General features: G+C 47.1%; 1 protein-coding gene across 6 annotated transcripts in view; it reads left to right on the top strand.

Moving 5' to 3' along the window:
* LOC138489239 (pregnancy-specific beta-1-glycoprotein 3-like) overlaps positions 1–17,539 on the top strand; it is a 222,083-nt gene that overhangs the window by 146,368 nt on the left and 58,176 nt on the right. For 3 of the 6 annotated variants that reach the window (XM_069616936.1, XM_069616934.1, XM_069616933.1), the window contains one exon: positions 6,121–7,614. The exons of the other annotated variants lie outside the window; for them this stretch is intronic. In XM_069616936.1, coding sequence (XP_069473037.1) covers positions 6,121–6,168 — 48 coding nt within the window. In that variant the 3' untranslated portion in view covers positions 6,169–7,614. Of the gene's footprint in view, positions 1–6,120; positions 7,615–17,539 lie in introns of those variants that run through there. 6 annotated transcript variants of the gene reach the window in all.

Here is a 17,539-nt window from a genome sequence, read left to right as displayed (position 1 = left end):
GTTTGACCTTGGTGCTGGGACAGTAGGTTGTACCAGGCTGGATGTTTGATGGGCTAGCACACCGCCATCCTGCGTAGGTGTGGGAACCACGGTTGTCTTGCCCACATGGGAGCAACTAGGACGAACGTCATCGACTCTCTGTTCATCTTGTTCACCACTTTCCTGATGAGAGGAGTTGGTGGGAGTCTGGTTGGAGGAACCTGGATGCAAATCCTGGGCATTGTCTGTTTTCGCTTGTGGCGAATAAGTCTATAGTGGGGAAACCCCACTGAGAGAAGATATCTTCTACGACCTCTCTATGTAGAACCCATTCGTGTTCTTCTGGGAGGGAGTCTCTGCTCAGAGCATCCGCTAGGGAATTGAGCTCCCCTGGAACATGTTGTGATGACAGGAAGATGTTCCGTCTGAGTGCCCATATCCAGATTTTCTGGGCAAGCTTGGACAGATTTGGCGAGCGAGTCCCTCCTTGCTTGTTTAGGTAGAACATGGCTGTTGTGCTGTCCGTCCGGATTTGCACTGAAAGGTTTAGAAGGTGGGGCTCGAACGCCTGAAGCGCTCTGAATACTGCCAGAAGCTCTAGCAGGTTGATGTGGTTCTTGGCCACTGAGTGAGACCAGAGACCCTGAGCTGTGTGGTGGAGATGGGGAGCTCCCCACCCCGTCAGGCATGCATCTGTAGTGACTATTGCCTGTACTTCGGGATCGTAAAAGGGTTTCCCCTGTGCGAGATTCTCTCTTGTCCACCAGTGAAGGCTTTGTACCAGTGTTGGCGAAACGACCACTAGATCGCCCCACTGACCACTTGCCTGAGACCACTGTTTCGCCAACCATTCCTGCATGGGACGCATGCGCAGGCGCGCGTGGGGGACCAGGTAAATACATGACGCCATCATGCCCAGTAAACGCATTGCTTTGCGTACCGTTATTTGTTGACCGGACTGATAATGCGTTATTTGCAGTAGTATATTCCGAATTCTTTCTTCTGAAGGAAAGGTCAACCCCTCTTGAGTATCTAGGATTGCTCCTAGGAATTGATTGGAGGTGCTTGGCACCAGGCTTGACTTTTTCTCGTTGATTGAGAAGCCTAATTCGTGGAGGAGGTCGATCGTCCTTTGAATGTTTGTCCTGCAAATTCCTGGGGTTTCCCCCGTTATGAGCCAGTCGTCCAGATAAGGGTACACTGGGATTGCCTCCCTGCGTAGGTGTGCAGCCGCCACTGCCAGTACCTTGGTGAATACCCTTGGTGCTGAAGCTATCCCGAAGGGCAGTAGCTTGAATTGGTAGTGTCGACTGTCCACCTTGAAGCGCAAATACTTTCTGTGCGCTGGGAACATGGAAATATGAAAATAAGCATCTTTCATATCCATGGTTGCCATGTAATCCCCCTTTTTTAGGAGGCGGATTACCTCTTGTAGCGTGGTCATACGAAATTTTTGGGGCTTGACATACTTGTTGGCAGGCCGTAAGTCCAATACTGGGCGCATTGTCAAAACTTTCTTTGGCACAAGGAAGTAAGTTGAATAAATACCCTTGTTTACCTGGTGTCCCGGGACGAGTTCTATCGCGTCCTTTTCTAGCAGAATGGCAATCTCCTCGAGGAGAATCTTCTGATGTTCTAAAGAGTGTACTCTGTCGTGGAGGATGGTTCCGGGGACGCTGCAGTAGTTCTATACAATATCCTGTGGATACTGTTGACAGCACCCATCTGTCTGATGTGATCCCTTCCCAAGCCTGGGTGCAGTTGGAAATGCGTCCCCCTACTGGGGTTGCGTGAGAAGGGACCCTGAACTGAGCGTCACTGCTTTGATGGAGGCGTACCGCCTCCCTTGCTGGGGCTGCCTCTGCCTTTACCACAACCTCTCCTATTACCCCTGCCGTAACGCTGGGTAGACTGTTGGTTGTTGTTCCACTGTGTACCCTGCCCTTGGGAATAGGTAGATCCTCTCTGGGAATTTTGGCCGCGTAGGCGACAAAAATTACTATTCTCTCTCTGGTTAGGGGGTTTATTGGTTAACTGGCCAAGGGACTTGAGTGTTTCGTATTCGTCCTTGGCATTCTTCAATGCGTCTTCGACCGCATTACCAAACAACAGATCGGTTTCCACCGGTTTGTCCAACAATGATGCCTGGGTTTCTGCTTTAAAACCAGACTGCTGTAACCACGCATGTCTCTTGATAACAGTGCCTTCCGCTATCAATCTGCCTGCGTTGTCCGCGGTGTCGAAGGTTGCTTTCAAAATGGAACCAGACACGGCTCTACCCTCTGCGGAAATCCGAGCTAACTGGCCCTTTAAAGGTTCAGGAGCAGAGGCTATGAGTGCAGCGACTTCTTCCCACTGATGGCAGTTGTAGCTGGCCAACAGGGTGGTGGAGTTTGCAATCCTTGCTTGATAGGCGGACGTTGAGGCTACTTTCCTGCCGCAACCGTATAGTTTTTTGCTCTCCTTGTCGGGAGGAGCTTCGGACGATGACAAGGGTGTTCCAGTGAAGCCAGACTCCCTGGTGACAACTAGGGAGTCTGGCTTCAGATGTCCTCTTATATAGAGAGGGTCAGACTGGGCCGCCCTGAAAAGCTTTTCAACCCTGGGATTGACTGCTCTGGTGAGGTTTGGGTTCACCAGGGACGGATCTATTCTCCGCTGAATGGACTTAAGGATAGGGATGGTCTGGGCAACAGGCCTCCTTTCTCCCACTAACTCTTCTGCGAAGTCCCTTTCCTCCTGGACACCGTGGGTGTCAATGTGGAAATGTTCTGCTGTGCGTGCAAGAACCTTGTTTAGGAGGGGTTGGTTATCGACCGGGGAGTCGGTAACCGGGGCTTCGTTCTCTACCGGGGAATCTACTCTGTATGTTTCCGGGTCCTCCTCTTCCTCTTCCTGGTCCTCATCATCCCCATAGTAGCCCGTCCCGGTTTGCTCTTCTATCATACCAAATTCTTGGTCCTCACAAAAGGAAGCCTCTCCTTGATACAGTGAGTATGGTCTTGTGTATGGTTGTACCTCGAAGGGTTCTGACCTCATCGGAGTTTCAAACCGGGGCTTTTTACTCAGGGGGATAGGATCAGTAGAGCCTGAGGGTGTCGCTCCCTGTAGATCATACGAGAGGAAATGTTCTGGATTTTTATCATAAAAGACATTCTTGACATGACCCTATCTATGTCTTCACTGGACCATTTTTTGGAACTGGGGATGACTCTCTCAGCAAGTCTATGGTATTTATTTTGAGTAGCTTTGCTGGTTTTAGACATATCAGCAGACCTGGTTTTGTCGGTCTGTTTAGAGGGAGTGGTGTGTTTCACAGGTGTGGAAGAGTGCAAAGGTTGTTTCTTCTGCTGTTTTCCCCCCTCCCCGTGAGTGGAAAAATGTTTTCCCTGTCCTTTAGTGGCTCCGGAGGTTTTCGACACCTGGCGTCGAGGATGGTGTCCCTGTCCTTCGAGCGTGGGGCCTCGCTGGTTTTAACTGCGGGCTCTGACTCCTGGAGCGCGGCCTGGGGGTGGAAGTCGTCTTCCGAACTTCTGTTAGCCTAGGGAGCGAGGCACTCTTGGCAAGAGTGGATGATTGCCTGGAGTCATGCGGCGATCTTGATCGAGAGCGCCCAGAGGACACCGAATCGGACCGTTCTGTTTGTGCCTCTTTCCGAGAACTCGACGTCGTCGAGTCTCGGTTGGACTTGGTGTGTTTAGTGTGTGTAGTATGTGAAGCGCTTGTGTCGCCGGGGGTCTTCCCCATAGCCGCCCTGCCGGACGACCTTCTGAGGTCGGGGACCTGCGCTCGGCTGTCCTTCGACGCCGTAATGCCCTCGCCGTCCGAAAGTACGGCGTCGCTGCCGTCGCTGAAGGCACCCTCCGCTGCCATGGCCGCCTGCCTGGCGTGGTGGGCCCAACGCTTCGTCGAACGGTCCTTAAGTGTCTTAGGTTTAAACCTACTACACGCTCTGCAGTTCGCTTCGGGGTGGTCCCTCGGCAAGCAGAGATTGCACGTGGCGTGCCTGTCGACCCAAGGGTATTTGCGATTGCACTTGGGGCAGAATTGAAAAGGGGTACCCTCCATACCTACTTTGAGGCAGCGGGCTAAGTGTAGGAAATGTATAAGGTGTACCTATATACCAAGAGTGTAGAGTATGTACCACTCCCCACTCTCCCTACTTGCAGGGCCGAGGCCAGAGGCCTTCCAAGGCCCGGGCCGAGGCCAGCGGCCTTCCGAGGCCCAAATCCGTCGTGCAGCAGCCGACGGTCGATTTCTTCTCCAGCCGGCTTCGAGTGTCGAAGTTCGACGTTGGGGTGGGGAAAGATGTCAATAGGTTATTATTTTAAATTTTTAGCAAAAGTATGGCTAAGGCCAGGGGGACTCCGCAAAATGCTTTCCGACCAGTATGGCGGAAAAAAACAATCTGAGGATCCTAGACGCGTGAGGGATCTTGGGTACAGTGGACGTCACACTAGGGATAGCATTACTGGCACGCCCTGTGTCGACGCCCATTTTCGAGTTTCGAAAAACAAACTGTAATACTCCGCAGCTTCGACTAGATGTCAGCCTATGCACAGCATGTGATCTAAGCAGATTCCACAAGCCTCAGAACAATGTATATATATTATAACTTTAAGTGTGTAATAGTTTACTTGGATACCTGTATTTACTAATTTCATGGTACAGCTCTACAGCTCACATTACCCCTCTTGAGATAAGCCTGGCTGCTCAATCACTCTACCAACGTGTGTAGTACAGACAATTATTAAAAGGTGGGTTACCTAATACCAAGAGATAAGTCTTGTAAAGTCCCACACCAGAGGCCTTCTTTGGCCTATCATCAGCATACACATCCGTCTCTGCATATGAACCCAACCCGGGAATGTTCATATTTGGCTTTGTAAGACTTGCCCACCAGTGTAAATGGGCATCCACAAGATGTGTCTATTTATACAAATCATCAGCCTGTTAAGGTAGTGCCAATCTATATATATTCTGTTCAGTTATATATAATTGTATTATTGTCCTTAATGTTGGAGCATGCACAGGGGTCAGGCAAAGGATGATAGTCGCACAAGAGAATCAAAGAGGATGAGAGCACATGGTTGCGGGTGGTGGAGTGTGTCTGTGTCCACGCCTATCAATATGTGTGTGAGAGAAAGACATCCCTTTTTCTTTGCCCTTTGAACCCTTATATCTGGTCTCCCTTGACCATAAGACAGAGACATAGACAGGGTAGGGCCTGAGCGGGTAAGGCCCATCGAAACTCTGTAAATGCCCGCTCAGCAGCGCTGTGTTGGTATTCAGAGGTTAGTGTCACTGCAGTGGGCCCAACTACATTAGCTTCAGGCCCCACTCTTTAGACAATCCTACGCCTCTTTATCATGCCTTGCTTAGGTCATGCAGGCAGAGAGCCCGAGCCCCCTCATCGTCCCTTTTGTCCAATTCATTGCTCCCAAGAGCAGCAGTGAGGTCTTGCAGGAGGACTGGAACTGATGACTCCTTAGAAAATATTTCTCCAACTCAATGTAGCTGTCCCTAAAACAAAAGTGACAGAAATACTTAGGTAGCAAAGCAGTAACAGATTGGCCATAAAGTCCTCGGTGAACAAGCCAATGTAAATGAAAGTAATTAAATAGATACAGCATGTCAGGAAGAGGGCGGAGTCTGTAATGAAGCAGAGTCTGGAATGGAATTAAGCAGTGTCTGGAATGGAATGAAACAGTCTGGAATGGAATGAAACAGTCTGGAATGGAATGAAACAGAGTCTGGAATGGAATGAAAGTCTGGAATGACGCACAGTCTGGAATGACGCACAGTCTGGAATGGAATGAAGCAGAGTCTGGAATGGAATGAAGCAGAGTCTGGAATGGAATGAAGCAGAGTCTGGAATGGAATGAAGCAGAGTCTGGAATGGAATGAAGCAGAGTCTGGAATGGAATGAAGCAGAGTCTGGAATGGAATGAAGCAGAGTCTGGAATGAAACCGTCTGTTCTATTGCCAGGTCCCTGATAGTCCCACCACAGCTAACATGGAGCTCTATGACCCTTCCAAGATCTTCCCTCTATACAACAGAGAAAGTGGGGTCTTATGATAAGGTAGGACAGGACAAGTTATGACAAGAATAACACTTTTTTATTTCATCTTTTATTTCAGGAATTAAAACATGGAGACAAGGCAATTTACGGCATACTGAAAAGATAACAATGGCCCATTCTTGTCCTTGCTTGCATCGTGCCCACTCATAGTCAGCCAGAGGGACAATTGCTTGTCTATTGTGACTGGATCGTGGTATTGAAGAAGAGAAAAGGAGGTGCACAACAGTATTCTTATTGGTCTACTAGAGCCTAATCCCTGCCTACTCAAGCTGGGAGCGACATTCTCAGCCACAGCCTTTCCAATGGCCCATCATGCAATTGTCAAAGTGTTGTTCATGTTAATAGCCCTCTATACTGGCACTACTGTGAGGGGGTGGGGGGACTATGCGGGGGTGCCAGGGAAGAGATGGCCACATCACTTGGCCTTAAACAGACACCCAAATGGTATTTAATCTACCTTGTCGACCTTCCAAAATTGCTAGAATAACCCAAACTCGGCAATCAACATATTCCGTGCCTTTCATATGCAGATTATTACAAGTAGGACTGCAGCATTGACTCAACAGTATATACAAGTATTTTCACATCAATGGAAAAATAAATAAATGGTCTCCCGGATTATGTTTTTTGGTGGGGAAAAGACATCAAAGGTATGGGGGGAGTAGCACTGGAAGCGGTTAAAATACTAAATGTTTAGGTGTTGATATAGATTTATAATTTATATGGGGATTTTAGGTTTTATTAATATGCGTTGCTCAATAAGACAAGTGTAACACTCGTATTATGAGTACAATGGATATTATCTTGGCGTTCTGCGTAATTACGCAGTGGGGACCGGTTACGTTTACACCTTTGCGTCAACAGGTCCCTGCCACGTCATTTTCTTCATTTGCATGGCGGAGTGCAAAAGGGGAGTGTAAAATACTGCGGCGCCGTGAAATATGAGTAAACACTGCCTGCCATGCACATGGCAGACAGTGTTCACAAGGAGTTACTAGGGAATCCGCCTGCTTTTTTGCTGATGTAAAATGCAGGCAGATTCCATAGGAATCCACAGTATGAAAATATATGCTGGCGCAAATGCGTCGAGTGTTTGCATGGCGGAGAGGAAGGGAGCGGCAGAATCTTAACCTACGGTCTGCCCCTCCTCTCTACCATACAAATGAATGAAAAAGAGGCATAATGTAAACAAAATGCATAAAAGCCTTATGCAGGACTTAAGTAATTTCAATTACGTTACGCCTGAACCAGAATGAGCTCCAATATGTACTGGAAGTGATCATTATAAATTAACATTGTGCAATTTAAATAAGGGACCATTTACAAAGTTCGTATAGTTAAATAATTTCCTTTTCTATTTCGCTTCTTTTTTGCTTGGAAAGGGTCCCTCGGATATTAAAACCTGTGATCTGTTTCTTCTGTGAAAACCAAGGCAATTTTTAATGTTGCATGCTGGCCACTGATTGGTTGGTGGTGGTGCTGAACCTTTGCTATGGTACGCACCAACATTAACCACTAACAAACATTAGAAAATAAACACCTATAAACCCTACAGCCTGGTCATCTGGTCGCTTTCAAGGCTTGTCAGCACCCCAACACCCTCTCAAGAGTCCATCCGCGTCCACCCCATTCATCCGCTGTACAAACCACATGTCCTCCCTGTGATAGCAATGGTCCTGCAGCACACACACAATGACAATGAATGTCTCCAAATACCAGGCCATTCCACACCTCGGGGGAGGCCTCTGTCGCTGCTCCTTTTATCCTACTTTTAATCGTAAAAACACCCCCTCCCCCGTCAAAACAGATGTATATTTTCTCTGGTAATTCTGCTATCGGCAAAGGATTGGGTGGCTCTAGCAAATTTACACCTGGCAACATGATTCTCACCCACAGAGAGATAGAGACATATAGTGAGAGAGGGGGTAGAAAGAGAGAGAGGGGGATGGGAAGAGAGAGAGGGCAAAGAGAGAGAGGGCAGAGAGAGGGCAAGGGGAGCGTGAGGGAGGGAAAAGTGAGAGAGGTAGGGGGAAAGGGAGGGGAAGGGAGAGCGAGAGAGCGGGGGGGAAGGGGAAAGAGGGAGGAGAAAGAGTGGGGAAGAGAAAGGTGGGAGCGAGAGAGCGAGGGGGTGAGAGAGCGAGCTAGATCAGTGTATTATATGTGGTGGCAGCTACCAAATTTGTATTCTGAATCTAAAACATGTCTCCTTTGAGATTAGGAATTGCTTTGTAACTTGCTGAAACTTTATTTTACTCCCAACTTCAAAACAATAGTGTTAGGTTAGACATTACCAGTGATGCGGCTTGCCTGCATCATACTTTGTATATAGTTGAAAACATTGTATGTAGTTGAATATGTTCTGTGTTCTTGGTTGGAACGGGAGACGAGAATATAGAAGAGAGAAAGGAGACAGTGAGGTAAAGAAGAGAGCAAGGGAAAGGTGCAGCTGGGGGCTTGTTTACTCACAACTGAACAAGAGAATTAAGATCTTCAACACCACCATACTTGCATGTGGTCTTCGGTATAACAGTGGTGGCAAGCTGGAAAAGCCCCCAGGGACTGTCTGACTCCTCCAGTGTAAAGGGTGAACAGTCATGACCCAAACCGCGCTATCTGCGTGGCATCTGCACAGTATCGACGACCCGGGCGACCATCGTGAACTATACCATCCTTGTAAAATTCGAGGGGGGTTTCTCCCTATGCTCGGAGTGGTGCCCAGCTTTGGGCAGAGAGGCTGAATAGTGCTAAGGACCTCGTGCCATTGCTCGTTCTCCACAGAGCACTCATTGTCAGAGCATGGATAGGTGATGTGCTCTTCTCATGCACTGCCTGGGGTTCGAGGGACGGAGGATCCTGGAAAGCCTGCCAGACCTGGCAAAGAACAGAGTGGAGATCTCAGATGAGGAAACAGGTGCAGGCGAGGCCATGAATCCATATGAAACGATACTACCAAAAATTTACATCCATTTAGAAAAGAAGAGGAGTATAATATTGGAAAGATACTACTTTGGGATATGAGAACAACAGATGGGTGAATTAACTGAAGACTTAACAGCGGCCTCAGGGAACTTGCAAATAAATGCAGCTTTGGACTGACACACAAACGCTTGGGGAACCAGTTTATGCTTATAGAAATAGAGAAAAAAAATAAGGGTAGAGATTTGGACCAAAGAGAATCTTTCCTTGGCAAAGGTACTAGAGATTGCTAAGAAGATAGAATATATGATAGCATGAGTAAAGGAGCTGGACAAAAAAGTTGTGCAAATGGAAGGTCGTCCACGTGCCGGCAAAGTGGGTCAGGCTGCCAAGAAAGTTACAGCAGACCCCTCCGATGACAAGAAAGGGAAGGAGACAGAAGGCGAAGAGATGCTTGTGATGGGATGTGTCCAGGTCTCAAGGCTGTATGCCACAAGTGTGGAAAGCGAGAAAATTTCACACGCTGTTGCAAAAACATTTCTAACAGTGGTGTCAAGGAAATCAAGCAGGCATTCGGATAGTGATGGTGGAGGAGAAGGCGGCGGCGAGAATGTGGATGGAGTGAGGTGGTCTGTAAGCCAAGTTGGTTCAAGACATAGGAAGGGCGAGAAGCCACACACAGTGGTGAATGGTGTGGCAGTATCCATGTTTGTTGATACAGGTTCGAGGGGAGTACGTTCAGGCCCCATGCAGTGAAAGTGAATGCTTCTGGCAGTGCGCACATAGAAATTCTTGCTGTGTTTCGAGCTAAGATGCAAAAGGGAAGTAAATTATTGCTGCTGATGTCTATGTGTCAAAGAAGGGAGGGTGCTTATTAGACTGGTAGGATCAGTCTTAGATGGGATTGTAGTGGACCCTAGTGTTCCAGGCCATATTGCAATAGTGAACAATAATGGCGAGGATTGTCCAGAGGAGAAATACAAAGCAATATTTGACCAACATTTAGGATGCTTGTAAGGACATCATCATCGGATCCAGTTAAAAGAGGGTGCTAACCCGGTTGTGGCGATGGTCAGGACAGTACCTATATCTATGAGGTAGGAAGTCACAGCTGAGATAAAAAGGTTAGAAAAGGAAGGGGTGATTGAACCTGTTGAGGAATCTGAATGGGTGTCTCCTGTAGTTGTGGTATGCAAACGGAATAGTCAGGTACGATTATGTTCAGATCACAAGGGGATTGAACAGCTTGGTAACATTTGACAGGTTTCCACTTTCAGACATAGGAGAAGTGGTGACATGGGAGGGGGCAATCGTTTTCAGCACGCTAGACTTATCTGCATATCATCAGGTGAGGTTGCACCCCTACTCCAACGATCTCACCACGTTTGTGACACAGGAGGGAACGTTCAGGTTTAGAAGAATGCATTTTAGATTAGTATCAGCAGCTGCATTCTTCCAAAGAGTAATGCATAATTTGTTGAAAGATGTGAAAGGGGTATCGTATTTCCAAGATGACATAGCAGTCAATGGAAAGGACATGAAAGAGCAAGGTCAGAGGTTGAGCAGGGATTTAGAAATAATATCCAAAGCTGGCCTCGCGCTTCGTAAGGAGAAATGCAAGGTACATTGGCTACTTAAGGCACATTAGTGGCAGAGGGTGAGAGCCAAGGGGTCAATTGGTAAGGGCAATAATGTAATAGAATCCCCTAAGAATAAACAGCAGGTCATGTCATTCCTAGGTCTTGTTGAGTATGACGCCAAGATAGTTGTACCCTTTGCGGACAGGTGCAAGGCCATAAGAGAATTATGCAAGGAAGGGAGTGTGTTTCTGTGGTGTAACGAATGGCAGGAAGAATTTCAGGATGTAAAAAAAAAGGCAATTGCCTATGCATCGGCCTTTGCAAACTTGTATACCAGCTGCAAATTGTTTTTCATGATGAATGCCAGTGATACTGGTCTAGGGGCTGTTCTCATGCAAAGTCAATCTGGAGTGCATAGGGTAGTAGCAGTTGCATAATGAGTTTTGAGAGGAGTAGAAACACGGTAACGGTCATAGAAAAAGGAGCACTCAGTGTGGTGTTGGTAATCAAGAAGTTCAGAGCTTTTCTGTGGGGAAGGGAGTTCACGATTCATACTGATCATAAACCCTTAATTGGGATTTTCCTGATTAAGGGTCTTGATGGAATTTCTCTTATACGTAATAGTATGATGGGCTACGTCCCTAAAAGGTCATACATTTAGAGCCAGGTAAGGACAATACCGTGCAGATCATTTCTCTAGAGCAAGCCTATGTGCTGACAAAACTGCTCCTGAGAAGTATCACTTAGAAGATGCGGATCAGGTTTTAATGGTTTGTGATGGGACGGTGAGTAAAGAAGATTCGGAGATGAGGCCACCAGGCAGGATGGTAAGTTGAACCGCATCATGGGGTATGTTAGAACACATTGGGACGGATGATGGTCAGATGCAGAAGGATTGGGTACATTTCAAAAGGTCCAGGATAAGCGGAGCATGGAGGGCGATTTATTGTGCAAAGCAGGAAGCGTAGTTCCGCCACATGTAACTAGGCCGAGATTATTAGAGGTTGGGCACGAAGGACATTTGGGAATGAGCAAAGGGAGGCTAAGAGCTGATTAATGGTGGCTAGTTTGGGATGCACAGGTGGAACAGTTGGTTAAGTCTGTAATATGTGGGACATGGAGGATAAGGCGTTAAGAAACTATGTCCAATCTCTTTGGTCTTTAGAGCTGCCAAGTATGTGGTGTTCATTGCTTTAGACATTCTAGGACCAATTGTGGTGGACAGAGGTAGGAGAAAGTATGTCATAGTTCTTATGGACCTATATTCTAAAAGGGTTGAGACAGAGATTGTGTTGGAGGCAGACACCAAAGTAGCGATTAATTTCCTGGATTGAGTATCCCAAAGAGAGGGATATTCACGGAACATTCTAAAAGACAATGGTGTGCAAGTTTTAGTTCATAGAAAGTAATGGGGTGGTGCATCACAAAACATTGTTATATATCACCCAGTGTCATGGTCATGAAGTCAGGGGCATAGGCATGCAGGGGTCGCATGCACAGGAGACCTGGATGGACACTGTCCTGGCGCCTTTGGCCTTTGGCGCCAGGCTCATGAACAAAAGTAAACAAGAACATCCATTTAACACCAAAAAGCTTTTATTATGGACATAGCACTTCAGATGCATTAACCTTGAACATTCCATCCATTAAGCACTTCAGATGCATTAACCTTGAACATTCCATCCATCAAGCAGCCACAAGTGTATTCTTGGGTGTGGCTGCTAATGGATTCACAGCTATATAAAGACGCTTTGCGTAATTCTGCACTTACCAGCAGCATAACGCTCACCGTTGCCTGAGGTCAGATTTGCTTACCTTTGAAGACCCTGCTTCCTGGACATCCTGCTTCCTGCCAGCATACTTACCAACTAGGGGAAGCTGTTCTTACCTGTACATCTCTTCGGCGAACCTAGCATTCATATATACACTTTCCGGAACGCAGAAATCTTCATCTTGGCACCGCAGCACGACACGCTCCATCGTCGACAGCAGCGCCTGCTAGGAAAAACAGAAGACAAGGTTAGACATCGAAAAAAAAACAGTCAGTTTAAGGTGGCGCTTCGCCATACTTCGCGCATTACCTTAAACCATCAATTACCTGCTGTCGAACGTTGCGGTAGCATCAATCTTCCATCCGGTCGCAGCTTGAGTCTCACAGCTGCATTGAGGCCGCATTTCCATCTAAGGGAAGAAAACAGAAGAGAGACATTATTGCGGGCATAAGGAGCAACATATAAAGACATTAAACAGAACAAACAGAATCACAAGAGCTCAAGAGACACTTAACAATCATAAGAAAAAGCATAGTCGCAGCTGGACTGGACTAATCCTTATCAGGGATCAGTGAAGGAACTAGATTCCATTCAACGCGCCCCTGCCAGAAGTAGCAGGACGGAGAGCTTACCTTCCATAATTCACAGGTGAGATTTATGGGCCAGCATATGCTCACAGAAACCGTACTTTGGTGAGAAGGGTTCGAGAGGTACAACAATCACAGATTGGCGCACTCACACACTCTTACCGCCACGCAGGAGCAGTATCATCATGTACCACCGCTCACAGCTTTTCTACTGAGGCAGAGGCCTAAAGGGGGTGATTAAAGTCCAGGGAGGGCTGCAACCGTGCCCCAACGCCTCCGCAGAGACCAGGTGAGCGTAACACAGAGATCAATGGTGCCATTGAACACTTTAACTTCACCCTAACGCAAGGAATTAGGATGGCTATGGGGACCAGTAGTAGTTGGTGAGAAGGGTATGCGCATATAGGGGGACCCCACATGCCACCACTGGGTTGGTACCATTTGCGGTGCCGAGGACGAGGCAGGCACACAGTAGTGTGCCCTGCATGGTTATGAAGAGTAGACTTTGTCGAATGGAATCAGGAAAAATTGAAGGAGGCGGTGGGACTTAAGTGTGAATGCATGAAGGATAGGTTTGATGGGTTGGAGAGTGAGGAAGTGCAGGGTTTTAAGAGATAGAATGTCTGGGTTAAAAACAGGTTTACTTCCAAAAGGACAAAGCCGATAATGGGGTCCACAACCCCATTAGGTGGGTGTTGAGTGATGCTGGAGATTGGTGGTGTAACGCTCACCTGACTCCCACGGAGACGCTGACCAGGTCTGGGCTGCTGCGGCCTCTTCTAGGGTGATGCGCAGGACTCGGAACACCGACTGGGCCGGACCCCCAAACTTCGCCTGTCTGATGCGTAGGAAGATCTTTCTGTAGATGGGGAAAAGGATTTTAATCACCTGCGGAGTGACGAGTTGAACCCCTCCTTTCCCCTTTTACTCTCTCTTCGAACCGCCTCTGAACCTTCCCGTTAATTCTCACCTTAAGATTTGAAATAACGAGCTATCCATCCTGCTTCTGGTGCAGGGGTGCGGTAGAATCCGGTTACTTCACTGGTTATCGGACGGGCATTCAGGTCCAGTTGCTTCACTGTTTTTTTTGGATGAATAAGGCGCTTTCGTAAGTATATGACTTATCAAGTCCAAGGGTTGTTCTCCCTTCCTGTTTGGCCTTTATTTTCAATGGACTGCTTTTAGTCTTTTAGCGCAGGTGCTGAGCGAAGATTCCACATAGAGAAGACAATTTGCTGTGGATAATTCAGGTGAGCTTTTGTTGGGGTGGTTTTTCTAATGTCTGTATGTTCACCCACTAATGCGCGTGTTCTTTTTTCCCCCATAGGGGCCGGGGCGCGGTACTGCCAAAAGGCGTGCCGACCCGAGATGAGGAAGAATTCTCCCCCACCAATCGCCAGGTAAGCCTTCGGGCAAATCAGTCTTTTCCCAATGTCTTCTCTGGCTCACCTTTTGTTCTTCTCTTTTCCTTCCTAGGTGCTGGAATGCAGCGGAACGTGCGGATGGTCACAGGAGTACGGAATTCCTTGTGGACAGGTGAGTTGAGCGCAGCAACGCGCAATGCGAGGAATCCTAAAATAATGTCTTTCCCTTTAGGATCATCGGCGTGTTGGCTCCGGATCCCATGCAATATCAGGTAATGTCCTTTATTCACCTTCTCTTCCTCTCTTCTTCCTTTTAGGTGTTCCAGAACTGAAGCGGGCGTGGCTGGAGTCAGGATGCAGGAGCAGACACGGTGAGCGTCCAGCTGCTAGGAGCAGAGCAACGCGAAGCGTGAGCTGCTGTCTGGGCATGGCTTAAATAGCCTCCAAAGAAGTCCCAGGTATGTATCCTTCCCCAACCAGGTATGTATCCTTCCCTGACCACGCCCAAGTGGCAAAATAGTCCCACAGGTAAAGTAGTTCCTTTCAGGCCTCAAAGAGGTCTGGATCTGGCAGCATGGTCTTCATCAGGTAAGTCCACCAAAAGCACTCCCTTTATGAGCCTGGCGCCTACGGCGCCAGGACTGATGTCCAAAATGAGCCTGGCGCCAATGGCGCCAGGACTGTGTCCAAAGGGCCCCTATTTGGGGTTGCTGGACCTTCCCTTGGGTACCTGATGTGTGCTCCCGGGGCTGCCGGTCTTGGACTGGCCCTCCGGGAGTATGCATCATGACAGGTGGGACCTGGAATAAGGGAAGCGATGCTGGAGGAATAAGGAGATAAAGAGTTGGAAAATGCGAAAGGATGTGGGGCACGTTATTAAAAAGGGGAGCAGTGGGTTATGTTAGGACATTGTTATTGCTTAAATATATTACAAGAGTTACCAGTGTTGCAACTTGCCTGCATCATACATTGTATATGGTTGAATGCATTCTGTGTTCAAGGTTGGAATAGGAAGAGAGGATGTAGAGGAGAGAGAAAGGTGTGATGGAGTGAGCCAGAGAAGGGTGCAGCTGGGGCTTATTTACCCACTCTTCAATGCCACCATAACTGTGTGGGGTCTAGGGTATAACAAATAGGAAGTAGACTACCCCCAGTTCAAACTCTTATCTGAAGACCTGGGTGTTTGGTCCATTATATGTGGTGCAGATCATTGAGTCAACAAGGATTTAAGAAGGTTAAATGCATTGGATGGCCAGTCATGGAGAAAAGCTCTAGGGCTATCACTGTACCTCCTAAATGGATTGGGAATAGTATCCTCAACCCTGGTCAATTACTCAATTTGTCATTCTGAGCAGGAATATAGTTTGCAGAAGACCCTACACTACTGATGTTCCTTCTTAAGGTTCTTTTTGCAAATATATCATCAAAGCAGAGGTCTAGCCAAGGTAGGGCCTGAGCGGGCCAGGCCCACCCAAAATCTGTAAATGCCCACTCAGCAGCACTGTGTGGCCATTTACAGGTGTGAATGTCACTGCGGTGGGCCCAGCTACATAAGCTTCAGGCCCCACATGTTAGATAATCCTGGCTACGCCTCTGCATCAAAAAGGAACGTTTCTGCTCAATTTATGGATGGTTCTGCTCAATTTTGTCTTTCGCTCCTAAGTCAGCTGAATGGGATAGGATCACTTTTGACTCTTATGGTGTATTTTGTAAAACAATACAAGATCTGCTGTGGAAAAAAGACCAGACTCTTCTGTGAACAACTACCTGGCATGCTTGAAGTTCTAATAGGTGTTTTGAGGAACAGCAATACTTATAGGGATACCTAATGAACTATGCCTTAAACAGGCCTGCTGTTTAAATCAAGAAGGTTTGAATCAACACCCAAACAATGAGTTACCTGCCCGTGAGAATAAAGTCGCCTAGAAACAGTGGCATTTTAGATTGTGTAAAGATACGATGAGATGGAAACCTTGAAGAGTTATACAATGAATTGTAGCCACATGGATGAGGTGTGCCGCAGAAAGTTGAACCAGACTAGGAAAGTAATTCCAACAACTGAAGACTTTTGGTTGAATTATTAGAGGTGACAACCTGTCGGTGACATTAATTATTGTGTGTGTATATAGCAGTAAATTGATTCTACTGTAAACTGTGCTACATCAGTGAATCTGCCACCCCAGTATAATGGGTAATACTAGTATCAGGATCCGCTGGGAGGCCCATGTCAAGCTTATGTGTAGCCCTGATTTAAAAGTTATGGGGCAGGCTGAAGTATCTTCAGCTTCATCAATGGTTACTACATCTTCTATATAAAGGAGGAGTCTGCGGCCATTAGATACATTATTGGTAAAACACTGTATCCCTAGAAACCTCATCTCATATATAAAATTCCATCAGCAAGCTCACAAACACAATGGGGTTGTATGCAAAAACGGCATGATGATTGGGGTCACAGGGTGATCAGCAATTTGGTCTCAAATGGAGAAATCTACATATATGCAATACATGGAAACAACATATGGAATGGTGTATACTTGGTGCTTAACTCCACATAAGATTGTTCGAATTGTCCCATAATATATCGGACAAGCGCTGGAGAGAATGTAGTGAGCTGGTCCACTCATTGATATTTGGTTAGAATGTCCAGGAGAAAAGTCTTTCTAGGAAAAGGTATTTGGGGCAGTATCTGATGAGCTGGGTGTCAACTTTTCTTGGGACCCTGAGGTGGCATTACTTGGCCTACCAGAAAAACACATGTATCCACTGCACGGCCTGGCTGGAAGAATTGTAACAATGATGCTATTGTCTGCAAAACTGGCATTATGCTCCCACTGGCGTCAGGTGAATTCCCCCCACTTTAGTCTTTGGCGTTAGCTAAAGTGGATTCTGCGAACAATGGAAATCCTCACAGCTTTTGATAATGAATCCTCAAAAGCATTTGTTTTTAATTCGAAACCTATGTTGCAGTGCTGGGTCACAAAAACAGGGAGATGACGCGTCAGGTTTCACTTGATCGCTTTTTTCTGGTGGGAGCATAAAAGAGGTATAGACATTACTGAGACCACAATTGTATGCATCAAGGCAACGTATCAAGGCATATGATAACTTCTTGATACAAGGTAACAACATCTTGACCCACTCGAAAGTTAAAACCTTAGGGGTATACCTTGAGGCCTCTCTGGATTCAGATGCAACACCTTCTTAGGACCTGTAACTATCACCCCAGGCTCCTCCGGACCATCCGCCCCTATCTGA

This window comes from Ambystoma mexicanum, chromosome 9, assembly GCF_040938575.1.
Source record: "Ambystoma mexicanum isolate Mex_15411 chromosome 9, UKY_AmexF1_1, whole genome shotgun sequence".
Classification (NCBI taxonomy): Eukaryota; Metazoa; Chordata; class Amphibia; order Caudata; family Ambystomatidae; genus Ambystoma; species Ambystoma mexicanum.
Note: the sequence above shows the minus strand (reverse complement) of the source record. Positions and strands in the feature narration are given on the sequence as shown.